The sequence below is a fragment of the Oreochromis niloticus genome, linkage group LG14 (genome assembly GCF_001858045.2).
Source record: "Oreochromis niloticus isolate F11D_XX linkage group LG14, O_niloticus_UMD_NMBU, whole genome shotgun sequence".
Classification (NCBI taxonomy): domain Eukaryota; kingdom Metazoa; phylum Chordata; class Actinopteri; order Cichliformes; family Cichlidae; genus Oreochromis; species Oreochromis niloticus.
In genome coordinates this window covers 1339638-1367349 of record NC_031979.2, presented here as the reverse complement: position 1 = coordinate 1367349, position 27712 = coordinate 1339638, and the positions used below count along the sequence as shown (strand labels likewise).

Below are 27712 nucleotides of genomic sequence, written 5' to 3'. Positions count from 1 at the left end.
TGCGTACGTGTCTGGATGTGTATGTCTCGCCCTTAAATGCTCTCTTTGCTTTCAGTTTCACTTCTGCAAAAGTATGCTCTGCAGACGCGTTTCCTGTCTCATTTTGGCACAAAGTGTATTTTCCTGTCTCTGCCCTCTACACAGAGATCATAAAAGCATTAATAACATTTAAATTATAGATTCAACTCAACCATTTAAAATGGTTCTTCTTTGGACCTGTAATAAAGGCTATAACCATATATTTGAACATCTGAATGCATCTAAATGCAACATCACTATTAATACAGAAATGTTAATGATGATTATAAAAATAGCAGCAACTAATAGCAGGAAAATATTTCTATTCCTCTCAAATGGTATGGGATCAGGGCGTTGTACTGCGTTGGGTGAAAAATAGTAACAGGAAACAGTTTGTGAAGTAGGGTCAAAACTATTTGTTATAAATGATGTTTTTAAGGTACAAACTAGGTAAGAACAAACTATTATTACATCTACAAAAAAAAAAAACTAAAATCATGTCATTTGGGAATTCTCAAATAAACTCACATGTGCAGACAGATGTTGTGGAAATTGAAAGAGTTCATGAACACAAGTTTTTTGGTCTTATAATAGATGATAAAATAAGCTGGAAAAACATATAATAAATAAGCATTTCAATATTGAGCAAAGCAAATAACATTCTGGACCACGAATCCCTCCATCGGAGAGCAACTTGGTGTTAGTATCTTGCCCAAGGATATTTGGCATGCAGACTGGGGGAGCCAGGGATCGAATCACCAACATTCCAATCAGCAGATGACCTGCTCTACCTCCTGAGCCACACCATATGTGTTTGTGTATGCACACATGTATGTGGTGTATATATGTGTTTATGTATATATATCTGGAGTAACACAGCCAAACACATGTGACAGATTATAAGGAAGGATTTATGATAGGATATGGTATAAACATGAAGAAACAGTGATTATTAGTACAAATAATAGGAACGGGTTTGATTAAATAAGCTTATTCTATTATTTTAACATGTTCAAAAAAAGCCACACAATAAAATAAAAAACAAAAAAACACAATACAATAATTTTATGTATTCTCTAATCACTCTAATAATTTTTTGTGCTGCAAATTATTGTGTAAATTATAGTATTCATAACCCTTAAAGTTTTCCAGACTTCACACTTTAAGGGAATTTTATGGTACATCAACACAAAGTAAAGCATATTTGTGAAGTTGAAGGAAAACGATATATGGTTTTCAACGTTTTTCACAAATAAAAATTTGAAAAGTGTGGTGTTAGTATTTATTCAGCCCCCTTAACTCTGTTCTGTAAAGGCCTCCGATGTTTGTGAGAGTGACCAAAAAGCATCATGATGATCAAGGAACACAACTGAGAGGTAAGGGATAAAATTGTGGAGAAGTTTCAAGCAGCGTTAGGTTATAAAAACATATCTCAAGCAGATAAAAACTAGTGTTTTTATATCTGCTATTTCATGCATTGAAAAAGTATAAAGGAATTCTTTAAGTGAGGGTCTTTGCTCTCAAGTCAACATGTACACAGTGTAGGTGTGTCCCTGTGAAGTCACATGTACATCCATCAGATGTCTAAGCTGTGGCAATGAATGTCCCGTGGAAGCCATAGGGGATGTTGACAGGTACCACCGCCCTGCCCAGCTCCTCAAATGTCTTGGCATCTAACACCAGAAGGAATGTACTCTTGTCCTGGAGAGAACAGAGACATGGGTAAAGAACTAACTGTATCTATAAAGAGTACCCTGTTTAAAATGGCTGAGCCTGACTAACCTCGTCTGGAGTGATGACCACAGACATGATGACACCATCATCCTCCTCTGTAGCATTAGGAGAGGGAACAAAGACCGGCTCAGATGGATACTGACCAGGATGTTCCCACACCTGTGAGGGAACATTTACACACCAGGGCTGTGACAATATCACATTTATATCACACTCATGACGATAAAAGAAAAATCACAATAACAATGTTTTCTCAATACCTGTGGGACAGTCCAGTCTAACTTTGTTTACTGTTTGTTAACTCCATATTACCCACAATTTTTATGGATTGTCTTCAGTCTCATACTAGTAATATACCAGGCCTGGGGGGAGGCCTGGTATATTACTAGGCCTGTTGTTTTTCAATACAACATTATATAATTTCACAATGACACAAAAAGTTACTACATATACATATACATACTACAATGTACTACAATAATATACTACACTAGATTTCTATATTACCAAGGCTGACATCAGCATAAAACGCTTTAATATAGCTCTTTCCCCTTTGGGGTGAGTTGCGCTCTCTAAATGCTTTTTCAAATGTCACAGTTGTCACTACACAGTAAGTGTCTGATACGTTTGTTATTACAAATTTAAATCTCAGCAAATTTATTTTGTGAATGAACTAAAATATAAACAGATATAATTGGTTCTATCTGGAAACTGTTGATTTCAGTTGTGGGGGTTAACTTGTTCCACAGATTGGAAATGCGAGCTCTCTTTTCTTTGCTCCAATAAAACAACATGCCTTCATCCGTTTTCCGCAGAGATCCATCTTAATCAGCGTGTCCCCTACAAGGTGTCTGAAGCCACAGCCATAGAAGTAGCGGTAGGGATGGGTGTTGAATTTGTGATAGTTGATCTGAGGAAACTCCAGACCTCCGTATTCATGGAGATCCTCCCCATGGAGGTCCTCATGGGTACAGAACACCTGCACAGGTTTTAAAAAACAAAACAAAAAGCAAAAAAGGTAATCATTGAGATTCAGGTAGTGAAAGTGCTACATATTGACATTTTAATGGGAAAGTCCAATTAAGCATTTATATAGAAGAGAGAATTTAAATAAGTTCTAAAGAAAGAAGCAGTAGGTTTGGTAAAGCATGTAAATTTTAACTACCTTAAGACTGATAAAATCTTAATGTTTGTGTGAAAAAGTAAAATGAAACAGAGAAATTAAACATGTGCATTCAGTAACGTGCTGATAGATGTACATTAATACCTTGTTCTTGGCAATTCTTACAGAAGTAGCTATGCTGTTCGGCCGGGTAATCAGGTTCTGGTTGTAGGGTGTCTCGCGGTCAACATTGAGAGGCAGCACAAATCGCCGGGGGAAGGCTCTACTCAAGGTGTTGTACACCTGACGAGGAAGATCTAGTTAACTTAAACAAACCATCTTTTCTTCAGATAAACCAAAAGCAGCATAAGGATTTTCCATAAACTGCACAGGAAAGTCAGTAATGAGCTTTACTTAACTAACTTACCTCATCAAGAGCTTCTCCAGACTTGCGCATGTTCTGGATGTTGTAGTTTGTAATTGCCTGGCCATCATCTGATGCACACAAATCTATGATCAAGAATCCATCCTCCTCAAATGCATTGATCTGATGGAAGGTTGACAGTGGCTTTGCAAGATACTTGATGGAGCTTACCTGAAACACAAAAACAAGAATGGAAATGCACCGTGGCACTAGTTCAGTTCTGCATTCTAGTTCAAGGCAAATAATTTTACTGAATATTTTATATAGACAGGTTTTTTTTGTTTTTGTTTTTCATAATTTATTAATGTGACTTAAATATTTTTTTCACATTTCTGCAAATGCAAAAAAAAAAATAATTTTATCAACTAAACTGAACATTTATTAGTTTCTTCTGAAATCTTTGTAACATAAATCATTTAGCACTCTACCTATTAATACAGAGCATCAGGTGTCAGACGGAAACTTGCTTTTACCCCCTTCCTCTTTATTTTTCAGTTATGCTACCATAATCCGTATTCTGATTACTATTATTTCTCATGATTATTTGTTGATTTTAATGACAAAAAATGGTTTTATTGCACTTTTATTGTTGCTTTTATCTTGCATTTGCAACAAAACACTCAAAATTCAATCAAGAGGGCACTATTTTTACATTTTAACTGTCACTTTTACACTCAGTGTTTAATTTAACAATGAGCAATGTCACAGGAACAATACTTATTAGACTTGGAAGAATACTTTTTATTGTGAATTAAGTTTACCTTACTTAATCACTTAGTTCATTATTCCATGTTAGAGTCCTACCTTCCCAGAGTGTTTGTGGATCAGATGGAAGATTGTGTTGAGTTTTGGGTCCCAGAATATGCTATCACTGATGCTTTTTCCTCTCAGCTTGCCTGTCACGATCTTCAGCAGGTCCAGCTTGATGGGCTGTTCAATGAACACCACGTAGTTCTCAGACATCGCTATAACAAAATAAGAAGTAGTTTATTAGTGGTGGGACTCAGGTCCAGTAAGACTTAGGAAATTTATATATAAACCCCAATGATCCACTGATCCAACCATTTTCATCCCATACCTGAAATCGGAATATCTGCCTGTACCTCACTTCATTGTGCATTTTTATTTCCAAATTCAAAAATAGAAATATGAAGAAATAGACATATATTTATGAGAGGTTATGTAAAAAACAAAGACTAAATCTGTATTCCTATAAAGGGGTCTATGGTGAAAACCGCAAAGGAATTTGTGCAAGAGGTCTTTTGCTCACCAAAGCTGTGATAGTATGAAGGTTTGGTCTTGTCCACTGAAGGAATCGAGCACAGCACTGACGCTCCCTCCAGGGTTTCATCTTCTGTTTTCTTGGTTGGTGGCACTTGGATAATGTTGTAGTATGATCCTGTCATGCCAGATACTGTTAGAACTTTGATCCTTAACCTGTAGTGTCCAAATAAATGGATCTGATGTTTCTTAAATACCTTTCGAGGTGTAGGAATTTCCCATGTTGTATGTCGTACCATCAGGCTCAGTATGAGGGTGTGCTGTGGCTCCATTCACAGCAATGAATTTGCTCCAGTCCACCTAATACAAATAAATGCAATGGCACAAAAGGTTTGCAGTTTTTATTGCTTCTATACCTTCTTTTACAGTTTGATACATGTGCCACTAAAACTTCAGCTGCACGCATATCATTACACTCATGGTACCTTTTCAGTCGTCTCCAGTGTCTCAGGGTCCACCTTGTGCATGATGTTGGTTTCTGTACTGACATAATAATCACCTTTGTAGGTCACAAAACTCACGTTGGCATTGTCTGTGGGCTCTAGAGGGAAAGAAAGCTTTGAATTATTTATTCTATAGCTAGTGCATCAACAGGCTGCTTTGTCTTCGAGATACTCACTGTGTGATTCAAATCTTGACAGGAAGCGCTGGAAGACATTTTTACAGGGGTCCGGCATGGTTACAGTCCCAAATTCAGATATCGCAATGCGATTGTGCTCCTTGTTGGTCTGGTAGCTGTCACTGGACAGGAAGCGGCTTTTGTAAGTCACTTGCCCATTTGATATTTTGAACTGGTGCAGGAGAGCCATGCCATCAAACCAGTGGTTGAACCTGTTGAGAAATGGATGCAATGCAGAGGAGTGAGCTTCATGATGTCTGAAGCGGATGGATAAACACACAAAGATGCAGCACTCACTTGTGGTTTCCGATCTCAAACTTTCCGGGCCCATTTCTCAGGAAGTTTCCATTGATCCATTCTGGGATTGTACCAATGATCTGGGTGCTGATGGGCCTGGGGGTGTCCTCCACTGAGCTCACAATCTTCTCGATAGAAGGCAGACCACGTACATTTGTGTAATGATTGATATTCTTCGCAGAGCTAGATTTCTTGAGTGCTGTTGGAAAAAAACATAATCAGAAAGGACACTGTTATAATTTAAGCAAAATAATGTTAGTGTGTCCAGCTAGCAGAATTTAATGTTTACCTGAAGTATTCTTTTTCTGATGTTTGACAGTATCCATGGCTGTGGCTAAGCCTACTGTAGCTTAGTCTCTCTTCTGAGATGCTGCTGGTTTGTATGCTGACTCCTGATTTTATACTGTCCTTCTGACACGTACCATAGAAACAGCAAAAAGGATGCAATCAGACATTTCATGCTTGTTTAACTCTGTGCAAAACAGAAGCAAATGGCAATCAAAATGTAAGCAGTAACAGATGATCACTTTATCTGACTGGAAAAAACAGCAAATAACCGTGTCCAGTCTTTCAAATCATTCCTTTGACTCTTTTAGTTAAGCTTAATATGCATGGTTATATATAGCATGGTGAAACCAGATGAACTTGGATGAGTGGCTTAGAGGGATGTTTTTTTTGTTTTGTTTTTTTTTTACAGATGTACAGCAATCTTTTAAAAAATATTTCAAATGGGAATATTCTATTTCTGGAATAATTAAAGCATTGTAAAATGTTTTCTTGCTCAAAACCTCTTTTACATTTGAGTTATCTGAATTAAAAAATAAAAAGAGTTCAAAAGAATCACCCATGAACAGGATGACTCTGCATTTTCTGGTTTCAGTAAGGACACTGTGAGTGCCACTGATGGAAGTTCATTTGGGTCCTCACAAAGCTAGCATCTCAAATTAGATTGAAAAAGAAAATCTCTTGTTTCTCTTTCCTTAAATTTCTTTAAATTAGCTTTAGGTATGAAATTTGAAAGTTGTGAATTAAAGATATTAAAAAAATGACATGCAATAAGATTAGGGATGGGTATCGAAAACCGGTTCTTGTTGAGAACCGGTTCCCACTGTTTCAAATCCTTGGAATCGTTTGCCATTTTTGCAAACGATTCCCTTATCGATTCCAGTCGCCCCGAATGACGTCACCACGTTGCGGAGCGTCGGAGGGTACCTGGCAGGAAACACGGCGCCTAAGCGGCTCAAACGCTTAAAAGTTTGTTTATACTTTACGAGAACGAATGACAACAGGGCAACTTGCAATACTTGCAAAGTAGATATTTCATTAAGGGAGGAAACACTACGAAGATGCAAAAGCATTCGCTCACAAAACCGCTCCGGACTCGTGAATCTCAACCCAGCAGCAGCAGCGGTAACGTTTGCACGTCATCTCCCGTTAATGCGGCAGGTAAATAATCAACTAACAGTGCATATTATGTTAGCGCGATCTGCCTTATTACAAAACCTGCCATTACTGTGCATTTAGGTGACCATGATGAGACAGACAGACAGAGTCTGGCTGGCGCTCGCTGGCAGTTGTCGCTGCAGTCTACCGGTAGCGTCTCTTTTCAGGCCCGAATGTCACCGAGCAGTGACTAGTTTGTGGTCAAAACCTTGCAGCCATTTGCCACAGCAGATGGTAAGTGAATGTGTTTAATTGTAGGCAGGGACATTACTGGATATTCTTGTGTAATTGCTACAGAATAATTTATGTTATACTTTCTTATTGCTACAGAAGAGTATTTATTTTATTATTTTACGTTTATAATTTTCCCCGGGGACCCTGTGACACCCCATTGAAGAGCCGTAGGCTGTCGATCTCTTAAGATCTCACAGTTGGGTTTGTAAGGCCATGTTACTCCTAAATTTCTATCTTGTTGAAAGAGAAGATATAAAACAGTTCTAAGCTAATCGACCTTAGTGTTCTCCTTTTTAAAGACAAGAATCGATAAGAGAATCGATAAAGAATCGAATCGTTAAACAGAATCGAAAATGGAATCGGAATCGTTAAAATCTTATCAATACCCATCCCTAAATAAGATACATTTCTTCTATCTTTGTGATTTCATGTCACTTTCTCGACATCATTTTCTCTTTATCATATACATTCATTTTCTTTAAGAAGCACAACATTGAACATCCAGACTTTATCATTTTTAGAGTCGCCCCTCTGAAGGACTAGCCATGTTTTTCTGTGGACATAGGTTGCTTTTTCAATGATTTTCAGTACAGTCCTTGTACATCCCATTTTCAGAGGAATGTTTTGTTTGATAATACAGTTACCTATGGGTCACTCATACACATCTCTACACATAAAAGACAATTAAGAACTTAAAGAATTTTAAAGATTTTAAATTGTGATAAGGTAAGTGAATCGTTACCTTATTGTGGTGTAGGGATTTGTGTGTCCCAGGGATCTCAGGGGCTTGTTGTTGGGGGACTTTTGCCCCCTGGTAGGGTCTCCAATGGCAACTTGGTCCTAGGTGAGGGAACAGACAAAGAGTGATTCAAAAGACCCCTATATGAGTATACAATCAAGGGAACAGTTCACTCTGTCACCCAGGATAGGGTTACTGAGGCCCCGTTCTGGACCCAGGCCCTGGGAGGGTGTCTGAGGGCGAGCGTCTGGGAGGAAGAAGTTTATATTCATATACTGAATATAAACTTCTTCCTGGCTGGGCCCACCCTGGATCGCAGGTTGATGATCAATTTTGTAATCGTATCACCAGACCTGCGGCCATATGTTCTGGACACTAGTGTAAAGAGAGGGGCTGAGCTTTCAACTGATCACTACTTGGGGGTGAGTTGGATCAGGTGGTGGGGGGAGGATTCAGGACAGACCTGGCGCACCTAAATGTATAGTGTGGGTGCGCTGGGAATGCCTGGCAGAGGCACACCACTGGCAAAGCTTCAATAGCATTCCAAGGGAGACTGGGGACATTGAGTCCGAATGACCATGATCAGCACCTCCATTGCCGAAGCTGCAGCACTGAGCTGCGGCCGCAAGGTGGTTTGTGCCTGTCGTGGTGACACCTGAACTAAATGGTGGACACCAGAGGTAAAGGGAGCCACCAGGCTGAAGAAGGAGTCCTATGGGGCTTGGTGAGACTGTGGGATTTCGGAGGCAGCTGATAGCTACCGACAGGCCGAGCGGAATGGGAGTTGGGGAGTGGCTGAAGCAAAAACATGAAAAAAGACTATCAGACTGCCTCAAAGAGATTCATGCAAACCATCAGGCGATTTGAAGACTGAGAAAGTTTATAGAAAGTTTATATAAAGACCCCTGGGAAAGTTTATACCTTTGGGAGTGTCCTTTGGGAGGTGCTTCGGCAGCGAAGCTCTCGATCTATGTCCCTCACCTATGGTCACAAGCTGTGGGTAGTGGGTAGTGTGGATACGAGCGGCAGAAATGAGCTTCCTCCAAATGGTGGCTGGTCTCTCCCTTAGAGATAGGGTGAGAGATACGGCCATCCGGGAGGGGCTCATAGTAGAGCCACTGCTCCTACACATCGAAAGAAGCTAGTTGAGGTGGTTCTGGCATCTGACAAGGATGCCTCCAGGTTGCCTCCTGGGTGAGGTGTTTTGGACATGTCCCACCGGGAGATGTCTCAGCTGGCCTGGGAACCCCTTGGTGTTTCCTGGAGGGGCGCTGGAGGAGGTGCCCGGGAGAGGGAGGTCTGGGCTTTTCTGCTTAGGCTGCTGCCCCCGTGACCTGGCCCTGGATAAGCGGAAGAAGATGGATGGAGGATCTTAAACTGTATCTTGTAACTGTATCTAGCCTGTTGCAAAAAATGATTTCAGGAGGAAGGTACAACAGCAAGTTTCTACAATGATCTGCAAAAATTCCTGTAGGCTTTTTCATGTTTTGGGGCTGCATTTAAGCCAGTGATGTTGCAGAGTCCCACCTCTTCATTTCCTTTAAAAAAAAAAAAAAATTGTCTGCTGCCGCTCACTCAGAACTGAGTCTGCTGGGTCCATGTTGTTGGGACGATTAAGAATGCAGGGCTGTGCAGGTTCCACTGGATTCTCATGCTGAACATTGCTCACAACCTGCTCAAGTTGCTCCATCTGTGGTTGCATAGGGCTTGCTGACTGCTCTGGTGACAGGGGTTGAGGACTCTCTCTCATTCTGGGGACAGGAACTGGAGCAGAAATTGCCTAGACCTCAGCGACCTTCACCCTGGGAAGTTGTATAAGTGCAGGGACTGGTTGGATCCTGGTGACACTGCACTCTGGGAACTGGATTGGATGCAAAAATAGGCTGGACCTCAGCCACACTCACACTGCGGATTGGCACAGGTGAAGAACCAGCCTCACCCTCTCTGGGGGAACTCCCCTAGAGACATCAGTCTCTAGGGGCAGGCTGTGGAACATTACCAACAGTCTTATTTATTTCTCAATTTACAGGCTGAGAAAAAAAGACTGTAAGTTAGCTAGCTGAGAAATATGAATAGTCACCTAGTTCAGTTCTTTAGTTTAGTGGCTCAGAACCTCAACAAGAAACTTTATTATTCTCTGTCCCAGGAACAAAACAAAAGAGGGGGGGAGATATGGTACAGACGACACAGGAGCTGTAACTCGTCGCACAGCAAACGCGGACCGCCCTCCCACACCGGCGTTTCCTCCAACATGAGGCCCGTCTGTGCGGAACGAAGTGCAAGGACATCAGGGTCGGCGCACTGCTCAGCGGCCATGGCGGCGTAGTCGACGCCAACGTACACGGGAGAAACCAACACGAGGGACAGACAGTCAGCGACCCGGTTGGACTTACCAGCCAAGTGCTGAATGTCCGTCGTAAACTCCGAAATAGCCGCTAACTGGCGCTGCTGGCGTGCGCTCCAAGGGTCGGAAACCTTGGACATAGCAAAGTTCAAAGGCTTGTGGTCGACGTATGTGGTGAAACTGTGACCCTCGAGAAAAAAACGAAAATGCCGCGTCGCGAGGTGCAGAGCCAACAACTCTCTATCGAAAACGCTGTACTTGCATTCGGAGCGTGGGACTGAAAAAGGCGAGCAGCTGCCAGACGCCGGAGACGTGCTGTTCCAACACGGCGCCCACCACAACATCCGACGCGTCAGTGGTTAATGCGATCTCTGCTGACGGAAACAGGAGGGCCAGCAGGGCGGCATTGGCCAGCGCTGACTTCGCCGCAGAAAATGCTTGGACACGTTCTGGGGACCAGTCAACAGGATCTTTAGCCGTCTTACCTTTTAGAGCGGCTGCAAAAGGTGGGCAGCTCTGGGGAGAAAACGATTATAAAAATTGATGATTCCCAAGAACTCCTGCAACGCCTTAACCGAGGTGGGACGCGAAAAAGTCGCGACAGCCCGGACCCCGTCCAGCAACGGAACCACACCGTCAGCGGAAATGCGGTGCCCCAGGAAATCCAGGACCGGTAATCCGGACTGACATTTAGAGGGGTTGATGATCAGCCCGTGCTCCACCAAACGCTGGCGCAGATGAGACTCGTGCTGGCTCATCGAACAGCTGGCCACCAGTATATCGTCCAGGTAAACGAAAACGAAAGGTCCATCAGGCGCTGAAAAGTCTGCGCGGCACCTTTCAGCCCAAACGGCAGGCGTAGAACCTCAAACAAACCGAAGGGAGTGATGACGGCAGTGTTAGGAATGGCCTCGGCGTGCACCGGACCTGGTGATACCCCTGCACAATTACGTCAGTTTTTGAAAACACCAAGGTACCAGCGAGGTGGGCGGAAAAGTCCTGAATGTGAGGAATGGGGTAACGGTCATTCTCCGTAACATTATTTAAACGCCAAAAATCCCCGCACAGATGCCACCATCCGTCCGATTTGGGCACCATGTGAAGTGGAGAGGTCCAGGCGCTGTTCGAGCGCTGCACAATGCCCAGGCGCTCCATGGCTGCGAACTCCTCTCGCGCGATGGAAAGCTTTGCGGGGTCGAGGCGGCGTGCATGCGCGAACACCGGGGGCCTGACCGTGGGAATATAATGCTCAACCCCATGCTTCGTTACCGTGCTGGAGAAATTAGGAATGGACAGTGATGGAAACTCCAACAACAAACAGTGGAACACATCTCCGGAGGCTACTAAATTAACCTGAATGAGGGGGTCGGCAGTCCGATCAAATGTCTGTGAGCGACATCGACTAACAGTCCATGAGCGCAGAGAAAATCGGCGCCCAAGATAGGCACAGAGCTGGCAGCAACGACAAAGTTCCACTGGAAATCCCGACCATGGAAGCTAAAAGTCACCAACCTTTCTCCGAACGATGCGATAGGAGAGCCATTAGCTGCTATTAGCCGCAGCCTGTTGTCCGCCGCTAACCTGTCCGCTGCGGCCGGTGGAATTAGGCTCTTCTGTGAGCTGGAGTCCACCAGAAAACACCTCCCGGAGTGTGAGTCTTCAATGAAGAGCAGCATCGCCATATCGCTAGCGACCGCGGCCGCTACGGCGCTGGCAGCCCCATCTTCCTGGGCCGGAAAAGAGCAGGGTGGAAGGCAGCGACGCGCTCTGGCGCCAGAACGCTGATGATAGAAGCAGATGTCTTTCCAGCGGTGTCGTCGTGTAGCTATTCCCGCCGTCAGCACCAGATCGGCCGCTCCGGGGAAGGCAGGTGGAGGTGCTGTCGGCGGGTCCATAGCTAGGGTTTGGAAGGTGCGGGAAGTCAGAAGGATGCGGTCCGCTTCTTCCGCCAGGGAGCGGTAATCCCTCACTGCCAGAAACGGGGAGTTGGCGATGCCGGTCCTCACAGCCACAGGCAGCTGTCGGAGGAAGAGATGGATGAAGAGGAATCCCCCGTCCTCCGATCCGAGCAAGGACAACATGCTTTCCATCAGTTCAAGAGCTGTGCCCCCTACCAGGCCCGAGACGGAGAGAAGCTTCACGGCTCGCTCCGCATCGGAGAGGGTGTATCGCCGCAGCAGCAGCTCCTTCAGGGCGGCATATTTCCCGTGTGCGGGTGGGTCCCGGAGGATGGTCATTGCACGGCAGGTGGCTAGCGGGTCAAGCGAGGCCACCCAATGATGAAACTTCGTGTCGTGAGCCAAGATGCCATGAAGAGCGAACGGAGCCTCCATGTGCACAAACCACGACGGGGCATCGTGGAGCCAAAAGTCTGGCAACTGAAGCGCCATGGCGAGCGTAGCCGTGGCAGGAGGCAGAAGGCTCGCCGGTGCATCCACGGTGAGGCCAGCGTCATCCATGGCCTGCGACATGTCCAAATCTAGGGTCACCAATGTGGAGATATGGTACAGACGACACAGGAGCTGTAACTTTCCATTCCGACTTTATTAATCTCAAAACTACAACTGGACACATTTTGCCAAAAACCAGCAGAACCCCTCCTCCCGACCTGGGTGTGAGTGGAGCCCTCTGGTGGGCCACCACAGAAGAAAATAATGCCTCTGACAGGCCCAGACACAGAACCTCAGATGAGCTGGACAGTAAGTCCTCCAGTGAGCAGTAGGGAAGTGCTGGGCACTGATCAGGCTCTGTCCATCAATGTGTTTGTTAAACACATAAAAATAAGTATTATGCTGCATTGCTTGTAATATCTAACTTTTAAATTCAACTGAATCAAAATAAAACGATCTCTCACTTGTCATCTCAGACAACAATGTCATAAAGTTCCTCACCAGGTGGATTGCTCTCCTCGCTCCACCTCTTCTCTCTCTCTTCAAACTTTGCAGGTGAAAACACACACACACAGATACATACATACATACATATATATATATATATATATACACATATATATATATATATATTATATATATAAAAAAAAATCCCCACTCGCCCCTGTGGGCGGTTAATCCTTCAAGCTCGGGTCCTCTACCAGAGGCCTGGGAGCTTGAGGGTCCTGCGCAGTATCTTAGCTGTTCCCAGGACTGCGCTCTTCTGGACAGAGATCTCCCGGGATCTGCTGGAGCCACTCGCCTAGTTTGGGAGTCACTGCACCTAGTGCTCCGATTACCACTGGGACCACCGTCACCTTCACCCTCCACATCTTCTCGAGCTCTTCTCTGAGCCCTTGGTATTTCTTGAGCTTCTCGTGTTCCTTCTTCCTGATGTTGCTGTCATTCGGGACCGCTACATTGACCACTACGGCTGTCTTCTTCTGTTTGTCTACCACCACTATGTCCGGTTGGTTAGCCACCACCATTTTGTCCGTCTGTATCTGGAAGTCCCACAGGATCTTAGCTTGGTCATTCTCCATCACCCTTGGGGGCATCTCCCATTTTGACCTCGGGACTTCCAGGTTATACTCGACACAGATGTTCCTGTACACTATGCCGGCCACTTGATTATGGCGTTCCATGTATGCCTTGCCTGCTAGCATCTTGCATCCTGCTGTTATGTGCTGGATTGTCTCTGGGGCATCTTTACACAGCCTGCACCTGGGGTCTTGCCTGGTGTGATAGACCCCAGCCTCTATGGATCTTGTGCTCAGTGCTTGTTCCTGTGCTGCCATGATTAGTGCCTCCGTGCTGTCTTTCAGTCCAGCTTTGTCCAGCCACTGGTAGGATTTCTGGGTATCAGCCACCTCCGCTATCTGCCGGTGGTACATACCGTGCAGGGGCCTGTCCTTCCATGATGGTTCCTCGCCTTCCTCCTCTTTCTTAGGTTTCTGCTGCCTGAGGTATTCACTGAGCACGCTGTCAGTTGGGGCCATCTTCGTGATGTATTCGTGGATGTTTCTTGTCTCATCCTGGACTGTGGTGCTGACACTCACCAGTCCCCGGCCTCCTCCCTTCCACTTAGCGTACAGCCTCAGGATGCTGGACTTGGGGTGAAACCCTCCATGCATGGTAAGGAGCTTTCTTGTCTTTATGTCAGTGGCTTCTATCTCCTCCTTTGGCCAGTTCTGACTACCTTCCCTCTCTTTGTTACCATTCGACTACACCATTCCATTCCATATATATATATATATATATATATATATATATATATATATATATATATATATATATATATATATATATATATATATATATAGCGTAGTGGGTAGACTACACGCCTTTGGAGCAGAAGATCGCAAGTTCGATTCCTGCCTGGGGCGTCTGTATCCAGTAAGGGTCCTAAGGCTAGACCCCCTATGCTAAAGTGAGCCTACCGCAGACATGAGCGAGACAGATAAATATGAAGGCATGCCGGCTCGGACGTCGCCCAGATCAACAAGGTCCGCGTCAGGTGTTGAGGAACCAGGGCACCCTGACAACAAGTGGGCTACTGGAACAAGAAGGCATCGGTGGGCAAGAGACGAAAACAGGGCGTTGTTGGAATGCTACTACGCAAGTAACCCTGGCGGAAGGGGTTACATGAATAGGATGAGGGACCTATGGATTCTTCGATACCCAACATCCACAATGACGGCGAAACAACTAGTAGCTCAGTGTTCCAACATTCGAAAGAAGGGACTGCTCTCACAGCTAGAGATTGACGAGGTACAACATAAATGCTACGGCAAGGAGGAGTCAGGACGCCAGGTCAGGGGGGAGATATCATCACCCCCACCCGAGATTGGGTACATAGCCCCAAGTGCGATAGGAGAAGGATCGTTGAGTGCGAGAGGAACTGACCTGAAAGATAGGATCATGGCCAAGCTTGAAACCTGGACCCCCCCTAGCCGGTTACCAAGATTACGTGAAGTACCCTCAGAAGGTCTGCTAGATGATGTTAATGCAGCACTACGGATGATACCTACAACCACGATTACCGACACTAACAAGCTGATCTACACTACGGCAGCAGTGATCAGTGAGATGCTTGGCTACAAGTTGAACAGCCACAAGGGGCAGTACCCTCCATGGAGAAGGAGGCTAGAGGGCAAGATCAAAGTAGCACGGAGGGAGGTTAGCCAACTAACGGAGTTGCAGAAAGGCGCGACAAAGAAGGTGCATAAGAAATACAGCAAGCTGTCCATACCTGAGGCCTTGGAAACTGCCAAGCAACGACTCACAGCCTTGGCCAGCCGCTTGAGGAGGTACACCAGAGAGATAGAAGGCAGGAGAATAAACCAGCTGTTCTCCACAGAACCAGCAAAGGTGTACTCTCAGTGGCAAGGGAACAATAACAGAACAGCACCACCAAGGCTGGAGACGGAGCAATACTGGAAGAGCATATGGGAGAAGGACGCAACCCATAACGGCAATGCTCAGTGGCTAGTGGATCTGAGGGCAGACCACAGTAACCATCACAGTGGCAGATATCCAAGAAAGGGTCTCCAGTATGAAGAGTTGGACAGCACCAGGGCCCGACATGGTTCACGCCTACTGGCTGAAGAAGCTGACTGCACTCCACGAGCGTCTGGCAGCACAAATGAACCAGCTGCTAGTTAACGAGAGACACCCGGAATGGCTAACCGAAGGTCGGACGGTCCTGATCCCCAAGGACCCCAAGAAGGGACCGGTCCCATCCAACTACCGACCAATAACCTGCCTCAGTACTACATGGAAGCTCCTGTCAGGCATCATATCGGCTAAGATGAACAGGCACATGGCTCAATACATGAGCGGGGCACAGAAAGGGATTGGCAAGAATACCAGAGGCGCAAAACACCAGCTACTGGTAGACAGAACAGTCAGCCGAGACTGCAAGACCAGGCTGACCAACCTGTGCACTGCCTGGATTGATTACAAGAAGGCCTATGACTCAATGCCCCACAGCTGGATACTGGAATGCCTAGAATTGTACAAGATCAACAGGACCCTAAGAGCCTTCATCAGGAACTCAATGGGAATGTGGCACACAACACTAGAGGCCAACTCCAAGCCCATAGCACAAGTCACCATCAAGTGCGGGATCTACCAAGGAGATGCTCTGTCCCCACTGCTGTTCTGCATAGGCCTGAACCCCCTCAGTGAGATCATTAACAAGACTGGCTACGGATACCGACTACGGAACGGAGCGGTTGTCAGCCACCTCCTGTACATGGATGACATCAAGCTGTATGCCAAGAGTGAACGAGACATCGATTCACTGATACACACTACCAGGCTATACAGCAATGACATTGGAATGTCATTCGGGCTGGAGAAGTGTAGTCGGATGGTAACAAAGAGAGGGAAGGTAGTCAGAACTGAGGGGATTGAACTACCAGAAGGCAACATTGCAGACATAGAGGACAGTTACAAGTACCTGGGGATCCCGCAGGCGAATGGGAACCATGAAGAGGCCGCTAGGAAAGCTGCAACCACCAAGTAAATGGTAAATGGTAAATGGACTGATTCTTATATAGCGCTTTTCTACTCTCCCGGAGTACTCAAAGCGCTCTATACAACATATCGCATTCACCCAATCACACCCATTCATACAAGCACTTTATCTGTACTTAGTGCTTTTTCTAACTACATTCACACACATTCATACTCCGATGGATGCATCGGAGAGCAACTTGGGGTTAGTATCTTGCCCAAGGATACTTGACATGCAGACTGGAGGAGCCAAGGATCGAACCACCAACCTTCCGATTAATAGGTGACCTGCTCTACCTCCTGAGCTACAGCCACCCCAAGTACCTGCAGAGGGTCAGGCAAGTCCTGAGGAGTCAGCTGAACGGTAAGAACAAGATCCGGGCAATCAACACCTACGCCCTGCCCGTGATCAGGTACCCTGCTGGGGTAATAGGCTGGCCAAAGGAGGAGATAGAAGCCACTGACATCAAGACAAGAAAGCTCCTTACCATGCATGGAGGGTTTCACCCCAAGTCCAGCACCCTGAGGTTGTACGCTAAGCGGAAGGAAGGAGGCCGGGGACTGGTGAGTGTCAGCACCACAGTCCAGGATGAGACAAGAAACATCCACGAATACATCACGAAGATGGCCCCAACTGACAGTGTGCTCAGTGAATACCTCAGGCAGCAGAAACCCAAGAAAGAGGAGGAAGGCGAGGAACCATCATGGAAGGACAGGCCCCTGCACGGTATGTACCACCGGCAGATAGAGGAGGTGGCTGATATCCAGAAATCCTACCAGTGGCTGGACAAAGCTGGACTGAAAGACAGCACAGAGGCACTAATCATGGCAGCACAAGAACAAGCTCTGAGTACAAGATCCATAGAGGCTGGGGTCTATCACACCAGGCAAGACCCCAGGTGCAGGCTGTGTAAAGATGCCCCAGAGACAATCCAGCACATAACAGCAGGGTGCAAGATGCTAGCAGGCAAGGCATACATGGAACGCCATAACCAAGTGGCCGGCATAGTGTACAGGAACATCTGTGCCGAGTATAACCTGGAAGTCCCGAGGTCAAAATGGGAGACGCCCCCAAGGGTGATGGAGAATGACCGAGCTAAGATCCTGTGGGACTTCCAGATACAGACGGACAAAATGGTGGTGGCTAACCAACCGGACATAGTGGTGGTAGACAAACAGAAGAAGACGGCTGTAGTGATCGATGTAGCGGTTCCGAATGACAGCAATATCAGGAAGAAGGAACACGAGAAGCTGGAGAAATACCAAGGGCTCAGAGAAGAGCTGGAGAGGATGTGGAGGGTGAAGGTAACTGTGGTCCCCGTGGTAATCGGAGCACTAGGTGCGGTGACTCCCAAGCTAGGCGAGTGGCTCCAGCAGATCCCGGGAACAACATCGGAGATCTCTGTCCAGAAGAGCGCAGTCCTGGGAACAGCTAAGATACTGCGCAGGACCCTCAAGCTCCCAGGCCTCTGGTAGAGGACCCGAGCTTGAAGGATAAACCGCCCGCAGGGGCGTGCTGGGTGTGTTTTTATATATATATATATATATATATATATATATGTATACATATACATATATATATATATCGGTGTTAATCTCGTTAAAATGACGTTAACGCCATAACCGCATTAACACGGCAAATCTCCGTTAGCGAGTTAGTGCGGATTGCCCTGTGCGTGGGGCTGGATGGGGCTAATATGTTAATGAGCTAACCGCACTAACGCGTTGACGCCATGCAGCCCACGCACTTCTGGCATATAGCTTGATGTCATCCATGCACTTTTTCTCACATTTGTTGGCATATCATCCACTGCTGACAATTGCTCCATTCAGTAGTCAGTATCTGTACCTAGTCTTGTTAATGAGGGGGTTCAGACCTATGCAGAACAGCAGTGGGGATAGAGCATCTCCTTGGTAGATCCCGCACTTGATGGTGACGTGTGCTTCGGGCTTGAAGTTGGGCTTGAAGTTGGCCCCTAGTGTTGTTCGCCACATCCCCACTGAGTTCCTCATGAAGGCTCTTAGGGTCCTGTTGATCTTGTACAGTTCTAGGCATTCCAGGATCCAGGTGTGGGGCATCTAGTCATAGGCCTTCTTGTAATCAATCCAAGCGGTGCACAAGTTGGTCGCTCTAGTCTTGCATTCTTGAGCGACTGCTCGGTCTACCAGTAGCTGGTGTTTCGCTCCTCTGATATTCCTGCCAATTCCTTTATGTGCCCCACTCATGTATTAAGCCTGTGCCTGTTTATCTTAGCTGCTATGGTGCCTGACAGGAGCTTCCATGTGGTACTGAGGCAGGTTATTGGCCGGTAGTTGGATGGGACCGGTCCCTTCTGGGCCTTCAGTTAGCCACTCTGAGTGTCTCTCATTGACTAGCAGCTGGTTCATTTGTGCTGCCAGACGCTCATGGAGTGCAGTCAGCTTCTTTAGCCAGTAGGCACGAACCATTTTGGGGCATGGTGCTGTCCAACTCTTCATACTGGAGACCCTTTCTCGGGTGTCTGCCACTGTGATGGTTACTGGTCCCTGTTCAGGGAAGTTGCTGTGGTCTGCTGTTAGATCCACTACCCACTGAGCATTGTTGTTATGTGTTGTGTCCTCCCATATGCTCTTCCAGTATTGCTCTGTCTCCAGCCTTGGTGGCTCTGTTCTCATATTGTTCTCATGCCACTGGGAGTACACCTTGGATGGTTTTGTGGAGAACAGCTGGTTTATTCTCCTACCTTCTCTCTCTTTGGTATACCTCTTCAAGCTGCTGGCCAAGGCTGTGAGTCGTTGCTTGACAGTTTCCAAGGCCTCAGGTATGGACAGTTTGCTGTACTTCACCTTTCTGCAGCTCCCATAGTTGGCTAACTTCTCTCTGTGCTACCTTGATTTTGGCCTCTAGTCTCCTTCTCCATGGAGGGTACTGCTTCTTGTAGCTGTTCATCTTGTAGCTAAGCATCTCTGCACTGCTGCCATAGTGCAGATCAGCTGGTTATTCTCGGTGATGGTCACAGTAGGTATTTTCCGTAGTCCTGAATTCATATTATCTGGCAGACCTTCAGAGGGTACCTCACGTAATGTTGGTAACTGGCTGCGGAGTGTCCAGGTTTGCTGATCCTATTTTTCCAGTCAGTTCCTCTCACACTTACCTGTCGTCCTGGCTCCCCCTTGACTTAGCATTTGTGTTGTACCTCATCAATCTCTAGCCATGAGAGCAGTTCCTTCTTCTGAATGTGTATCCTGGTTCCTCATCACCTAACGCGGACATTGTTAATCCGGGTGAGGTCGGAGGCGGTATGGCTTCAGTTTCCTGTCTCTCGCGCATATCCGAGCATGGGGGGTCTAGCCTAGGGACAGGGCTGGACTGGGACAAAAAAATCGGCCCGGGCATTTTGACTAGAGACCGACCCACCAGGATAGAGATTGAAAATGTGACGTCATTCAGGGGTAAAACCGCAAGGGATTCTGGGAACTTGAGGCAAGAGGTACTAGCACACGCAGGCTTTCAATTGAACTCAGTTACACAGCGATAAAAAGAAACACAAAAAATGGCAAGAAGCTGTTGTATTATTAACTGCAATAGCTGGTCGCATGACAGCCACGGGAAGCCGACGGGTAAAGAGATCGTTTTTTTTATCGGATTATGTCGTTGAAGAGAAATTTTTTAAGCCATGTTTCCGAAGTAAGAGCAGATGGATGGTCTGGATATACCAAATATAACGTCTCAGAACACTCCAGCTCACATGTTAGTCTGCTCCAAGCATTCCCACAAAGGTCAGTGTTTTGTAGTAGTTAATACGTCATTTTTCATAACATAATTGGTGATATAGTTTACAAGCAAGTCTGGCGCTGAACAGAAATTGTCGCGCTATGCTCCTTTATTTATTGTGCATGTAGCACCCAACTCAAGTAGCTCAGAATTAACCCTCGGTTAAGGTGGTGATAGTACTATGAGCGGGGCCCTGGGTACGTTACTTAATCTTATTGGTAAACAGGAGAAACAATAACTAACCAGTTTTAACCTTTTTACTTAGAAATCTTAATGTTGGCGGTGCCTCCACTTAGTGAAAATAATGAGTTCTGTTTAATCTTCACCAAGAATAATGAATTTATCTAACATGTTAAACCTCTTTTTTTACCTTTTAGTAACCCTTATCACTTATAAACTCTGTAAATAATAATTATGACACACACAAAACTTTAAATTCAAATTGTAAGATTTAGTCAAAATAAAATATGAATAAAATAAATAAAAAAAATACAATATTCCAAGTATTGAAGTGTTTCCTTACAATTCAATTGAAGGTTTTTTCCCTCTTCACAATTCACAGTCAATGTCTCAGAAACAACACATTTATCCAAAATATTCCCCTTTAAGTTCAGTTCAATTTTGTAACCTTTGTGAACTCATTCACTGAAACCGTTGCAGGCCTGATCGTTGCTCGGGCTCGTTGGACCAGAAAACACACAAATGGCCGCTTCACTTGATAAACAAGCAGAAAACAAAACGCACGTGCTCAGGTCTACTCACGAATCCTTTGGGCTAAGTGCAAGGGCAAGCTGAGGGGCAGGCTCGGTTGGTGACCATGCGGCCTCCACTCGGCAACGTGGTCGGAATTAGCGGTATACCCGGGCTGCTGAGTACACTGGGACAAACACACGGAAATCCTATCCACAGCAGAAGGGTCCAGAGAATTCCTCTCGGTCCACTGTGCATTAGAAATTACTATTTAGTTCCATAGAGTAATCTGTAGCTTACATACTCGGCATACATAGCTATTACAGGCGCTAAAATGCTAACTCGCGATTAGCATCATACATTTTAAGTACTTATACTTTCCGTTTAAGCTCAATGCTAACTCCATATTCAGTACTCACTCATCACAGGGTAAAACAGTCCATAACAGGCACGTAGACTCTGCATCCACGGCTATTATTTTACTTTTCTCCTGTTAGCTCTGGTACACAACCTCCTCCGGTAGCGTGCTGCTGCCGACTCTCACTAGCTTAGTTAGTGTTTTTTCCTTCCACCTCGCTTAGATCCCGCCTTCCTTACGTCTGATTGGACAATAGGTTTACATCAACCAATGGGATAAAAGAAAATACAAGATTGACAACCCAAAATGAACTTGTAAAAGAAATTGCAGCAAATACAAAGTTTTCCTTGTTTCACATTAGATAACAACCCTTTGGTTTTCTTGTAACTTATAACTCCATGAACACTTAAATTATGATTGACTTCTATTTATTGTGATTTTAAACACGTTTTTAATGCATTTGAACTCTTTTTTTTTTCTTTTAAACACATATGAAATATTTACAATAACGTAAACAATATTTATATCCTTTTAACCTGTAGGGTCTAAAATAGATATTTGAGACCAGGCTACATGCATAAATAGTGAATTGTCCTGACACAATATTGCGTTTCGCTTCTGTTATTACCATGGTACATTAACAAAAACATATACTTTTATTCACAGGATAAAACAGTTGTTTTTATCACTAATTGTCCAGTGCAATTACAACATACAATATTATTGTCACTGCTACATTTCTGTAATGCGTACCAGAAATTATTTCCACTACTAATTAATTACCGTTGAGCTCAAAGGTTATATTAATAAACGGTTAATGAATGCGTATTTATGACGACGATTTGTGAGACTGGTAAACTTACCTTTGTTTGTACGACGGTCGTTCTACACGGTGCATTTCAAGGTCCTGTACCCATCCGTCGGTAAACTGTACCTGGGCTTGTTGCAGTGACCTGAAGTTACTAAAAACTTCACGAGTGTATGAACTCACTCCAAGAACCGTATAATTATAAATCTGAGCGTGGTGAAAGTTGGGCAGCACGCTAACGTCTTTTGTACACTCTGTGTGCTCGTAAGGGTCTGACCCTTTCACTCCTTTGATTTTTTCCTCGTATCTTTTCTTTGCCTTTTTGTCGAGTCTGTCTTTGTACGGTCCGGCATTGTTCTCCTTCGTTTTGTACATTCCTTTTTTGTGCGGCAAAGAAAAACCAAGAAGGTACTGGAACCGGAGAATGAACGTTTTGCGGTGCTGCAAATGCTTGCATTTGATGCGGTACTTGGGTTGTTTTGCCTCGAGTTCCCAGCATGCAATGCGCAAAAGTCACGTGATCTGTCAATCGGTATAGGAAAAACCTTAAATTAAGACCAAGAACACTAGAGGTGAGACATGATCATTAATTAATATTAAAATTAATAAATGACAGATTTAGTGATATTTTCATAAACACCTCCTTTCCTTTTTTTGTTCTCCATTTTCTTTAGTTCGTCTATAAGATTGCTAAACAAGGGGGGGGGGGTGTCTGCATCCGGCCTCCTCAGCTGTAATTGGTCCAGCCCAGAGTCGATCATGACCAATTGGCCAATCCAACACCTTTCATTATATATACCCTTCCTAAAAAAAAAAAAAAAAAAAATCCATCGGCCCATAAAAACAAAAAATCGCCAGCAGCCCACCGGGCAAATGCCCAGTATGCCCAATGGCCAGTCCAGCTATGCCTAGGGACCCTTACTGGATACAGATGCCCTGGTTGGGAGTCGTGGGTTAGACTCCCAAACAGGGCATCTGTTCCAAAGGCGTGTAGTCTTAACACTATGCTATCATCTACTTTATATGATTTTTATGTGAAAGGACATTTAATTTTTCCATTCTGTGTCTTTACTTCAGGCAAGAGGAATGGGTCGTATGTTCCAAAATGCAGACGCAATGTGTGAGAAATGAAGTACACCCTTACTGTTTACAGCCAGATGCTGATAATCAAATGTACTTAATTACCTGATTGCCAACAACTGTGAGAAAAAGAATCAAGTGGGGACAGAGGATTAAAAAAAATCACAGAATAGAAAATGTGCTGTTTCATGGGCTGTTGACTCATCTTTAGACATAAACAAGTTTGTTTGTGGTGAAGACAAGGGAAGCATAAAATTGAGGGAAAGGCCCAGCACCATTCTTTAGTCACCCACAGGACATTAGATTAGGACATTAAATAGATATGGTGTTTCTGTTTTGGGCAACGCTTAGAGTAATCTGCTTCACAAAGACTCACTCATGCAGACATTAAGCGGAAATTAGGTTAACCAAGATACATCTATGTAACTCATGAATTAACTTTTTTTTAATGAATCTGGATTAAATTATTACTGTAACAGTAAAGTTCACTTTAACAAATATCAGTTTATTCTTTAGAAGGTTTTGCTGAGCTGTTGCAATATTGTGCATCATAGAAGTGTTAGATCTCTATAAGTCTCCTACAGTACTAAGATATACCTCAACAATCTTAAATGTGATAAATATGTTCTTACTAGAGCTGAGTAATAGGTGGGGGTAATTGGTGTGAAAGAGGATAGTTTAGTGTCAGAACAGTGGAAGCTCTCTTCTGGCTTTGTCTTGTGTCAAGAGTCCATAATAATAACATTATCCAGCCTGAGAAAACCAGCACCAATTCCACTAGTTCCGCATTTGTTTCAGCAAGTTAATGTTGACATGAAATAACCTGACCCAATAAATCATTTTTTGGGATTCTGTTTTGAATCCATCCATCCATCCATCCATCTTCATCCGCTTTATCCGAGGCCGGGTCGCGGGGGCAGCAGCCTAAGCAGAGAAGCCCAGACCTCCCTCTCCCCAGCCACCTCCTCCAGCTTATCCGGGGGAACACCAAGGCGTTCCCAGGCCAGCCGAGAGATATAATCTCTCCAGCGTGTCCTGGGTCTGCCCCGGGGCCTCCTCCCGGTGGGACATGCCCGGAACACCTCACCCAGGAGGCGCCCAGGAGGCATCCTTGTCAGATGCCCGAACCACCTCAACTGGCTCCTTTCGATGTGGAGGAGCAGCGGCTCTACTCTGAGCCCCTCCCGGATGGCCGAACTTCTCACCCTATCTCTAAGGGAGAGGCCAGCCACCCTTCGGAGGAAGCTCATTTCTGCCGCTTGTATCCGCGATCTCGTTCTTTCGGTCACTACCCACGGCTCGTGGCCATAGGTGAGGGTAGGGACGTAGATCGATCGGTAAATTGAGAGCTTCGCTTTTACACTCAGCTCCCTCTTCACCACGACGGACCGGTGCAGCGTCCGCATCACTGCAGCCGCAGCACCAATCCGTCTGTCGATCTCCGGCTCCCTTCTCCCATCACTCGCGAACAAGACCCCGAGATACTTGAACTCGTCCACTTGGGGCAGGAACTCATCCCCGACCCGGAGTGGGCACTCCACCCTTTTCCGGCTGAGAACCATGGCCTCAGATTTGGAGGTGCTGATCCTCATTCCCGCTGCTTCACACTCGGCTGCGAACCGTTCCAGTGCGAGCTGGAGGCCTTCACCTGATGAAGCCAACAGAACCACATCATCCGCAAAAAGCAGAGATGAGATTCTGAGGCCACCGAAGCGTAAGCCCTCCGCCACTTGGCTGCGCCTAGAAATCCTGTCCATAAAAATTATGAACAGAACCGGTGACAAAGGGCAGCCCTGGCGGAGCCCATCACCCACCGGGAACGAGTCCGACTTATTGCCGGCAATGCGAACCAAACTCTTGCAACGGTTGTATAGGGATCGAATGGCCCGTAGCAATGGGCCAGACACCCCATACTCCCGCAACACCTCCCACAGGACACCCCGAGGGACACGGTCGAATGCCTTCTCCAGGTCCACAAAACACATGTAGACTGGTTGGGCAAACTCCCATGCACCCTCCTATCCTTGAGAGGATAAAGAGCTGGTCCAGTGTTCCGCGACCAGGACGAAAACCGCATTGTTCCTCCTGTATCCGAGGTTCGACTAGCGGACGAACTCTCCTTTCCAGCACCCTGGCATAGACTTTCCCAGGGAGGCTGAGGAGTGTGATCCCCCTGTAGTTGGAACACACCCTCCGGTCTCCCTTCTTAAAGATGGGGACCACCACCCCGGTCTGCCAATCCAGGGGTACTGCCCCTGATCTCCACGCAACATTGTAGAGGCGTGTCAACCAGGACAGCCCTACAACGTCCAGAGCCTTCAGGAACTCAGGGCGGACCTCATCAACACCAGGGGCTCTGCCACCAAGTTGTTGTTTAACTGCCTCAGTGACCTCGCCCCCGGAAATTGGCGGGTCATTCCCCTCATCCCCAGACTCTGCTTCCTCCTTGGAAGACGTGTCAGTGGGATTAAGGAGGTCCTCGAAGTATTCCTTCCACCGCCTGACAATTCAGCAGCGCTCCGCCAGCACTATACACAGTGCAGGTAGAGCACCGCTTTCCCCTCCTGAGACGCCTGACGGTTTGCCAGAATCTCTTCGAGGCAGTCCGAAAGTCTTTTTCCATGGCCTCTCCGAACTCCTCCCACACCCGAGTTTTTGCTTCAGCCACTGCCCGAGCCGCATTCCGCTTGGCCTGTCGATACCTGTCAGCTGCCTCCGGAGTCCCACAGGCTAACCAAGCCCGATAGCTGAAGCCACCAGGCTGAAGAAGGCTGTTTTGAATCATAAAATAGAATCATACAAACTACTATACTACTTAATACCAAATAAATAAGTATGTACGTGCTATATACTACAGTACTTTAGTGTTAGATAGGGCTACTACTTTTCTTTGGGCCACCAAACATCTATTAAGGGTCTTAAACTTTGGAAAAATGTAGCTTTTGTTTAGTCAGTCAACAGAATAGTTTGGGGATCATCAAGATGTCTTTTGGCAAATGTGGAACTAACCTTTGCATTCTTTTTTGTCAGTACTGGTTTTCTCTTTGGAGCTTTCCTGTGGATGCCATTTTTGTTTAGTCTCTTTCTTATTGTTGAATCATTAACTTTGATGTTTACAGAGGCAAGTGAGACCTGCAGTTCTTTAAATGTTGTTCTGGGTTCTTTTGTGGCCTCCTGGGGGAGTTGATGATGTGCTTCTGGAGTGATTTTGGTTAGCTGGCTATTCCTGGGATGATTTACTACTGTTCAAAGTTTTTTTCCCCCATTGGTTGATACTGGCTCTGTCATGATTCAGTTGGCTGGCACACAAGATACATCTACACCTGACACTAATCAGCAGACCCTCTGGATTGCCTGGATGAGAGGATGACTGTGGCTGAGACTGTGGACAAGCTGCCCTCACAATAGGAACAGGGACAGGATGCACAGTCTCAGTGGAAGCTCACACAGTAATATAGTAAGCACAGAAAATAATTTCTGGGGGAAACAGTCCAGTCCTCTTCCTGTTTTTCTTTTTAAAGTTATTCTTATAGACTATGTGCGCCTTAGCATATGCTACTTCCGGTGGGGAAACTTCTGTAGAGCGCTTCGTTTCCATGTGATATTACGGTTGGGTTTTCCAAAACAAGTCAACCAAATGGATGAATCAAGCGGCAATTTACATTTCTCAAGATGTCTTGGGCATTTACCAAATATATCGGTAGATGATGTTCATCGACTTGTCGATATTTTTTCCCCCGCGCCTCAGAGCAAAAGAGAGAAAGGATTGAAATTGTATATTTCTCAGTATTTGTATAATTTTGAAGGTAAGTCACAACATACCCGTAAATACTAAAATATAGAGACTTTTACTGCCATACTTTTAGTTGATGTATTTTGCTTTGCACTATGCATATTTTATATGTCATTAGGTCATTTATTGTGGAAATTCTCCGGTAGGAACTATTGTACAGCATGTTGGTTCCACTGGTGCACCTGAGAAAGATGCATGCCCATGTTGATGTAAGAGCATGGCATGTAGGAGCATGGCATTTGAAGCAGGAGAGATCAATTTAATTCGGAGGAAGTTTGTTCTTTTTTTTTTCTTTCTTTTTTGTCACATCATAAGTAACAAGAAATAAACAAACCAAAAATATGAAAATAGTGCCAAGCTGAATCTTGAACTTAAATCATCTTAATTTGAACGTTGGAGAGGGAGGGGGTGGGTCCTCTACATGTCTGGAAAAACAGACATGTAAAGTGAGTATCTTATGTCACTGAGGAATAGCGCTTCAAGCAAATAACAGATAATAATGAAAATGTCCACTATTTCCACCAAATTACCCCCAGACAATCAAC

General features: G+C 45.4%; 1 protein-coding gene across 6 annotated transcripts; it reads right to left on the bottom strand.

Annotated features, from left to right (window-relative positions):
• Window positions 1-998: 998 nt before the first annotated feature.
• Window positions 999-27471, bottom strand: LOC100692914 (beta,beta-carotene 9',10'-oxygenase). Of its 6 annotated transcripts, none has more exons than XM_025898290.1 (15): window positions 21548-22081; window positions 21201-21378; window positions 7895-7992; window positions 5765-5886; window positions 5476-5674; window positions 5179-5390; window positions 4985-5100; window positions 4757-4859; window positions 4549-4677; window positions 4083-4243; window positions 3282-3449; window positions 3020-3157; window positions 2549-2731; window positions 1801-1911; window positions 999-1719 (listed from the first exon to the last, which is right to left on the bottom strand). In XM_025898290.1, exons 4-15 carry the CDS (start codon window positions 5799-5801, stop codon window positions 1603-1605), a joined length of 1674 nt encoding a protein of 557 aa, XP_025754075.1. In that variant the 5' UTR covers window positions 5802-5886; window positions 7895-7992; window positions 21201-21378; window positions 21548-22081; the 3' UTR covers window positions 999-1602. The 6 variants fall into 6 exon arrangements, with proteins under 6 accessions (XP_025754075.1, XP_025754078.1, XP_025754079.1 ...); XM_025898293.1 differs by having other exon boundaries at window positions 5765-5883; XM_025898294.1 differs by lacking the exons at window positions 21201-21378; window positions 21548-22081 and adding an exon at window positions 27064-27471.
• Window positions 27472-27712: the final 241 nt, after the last annotated feature.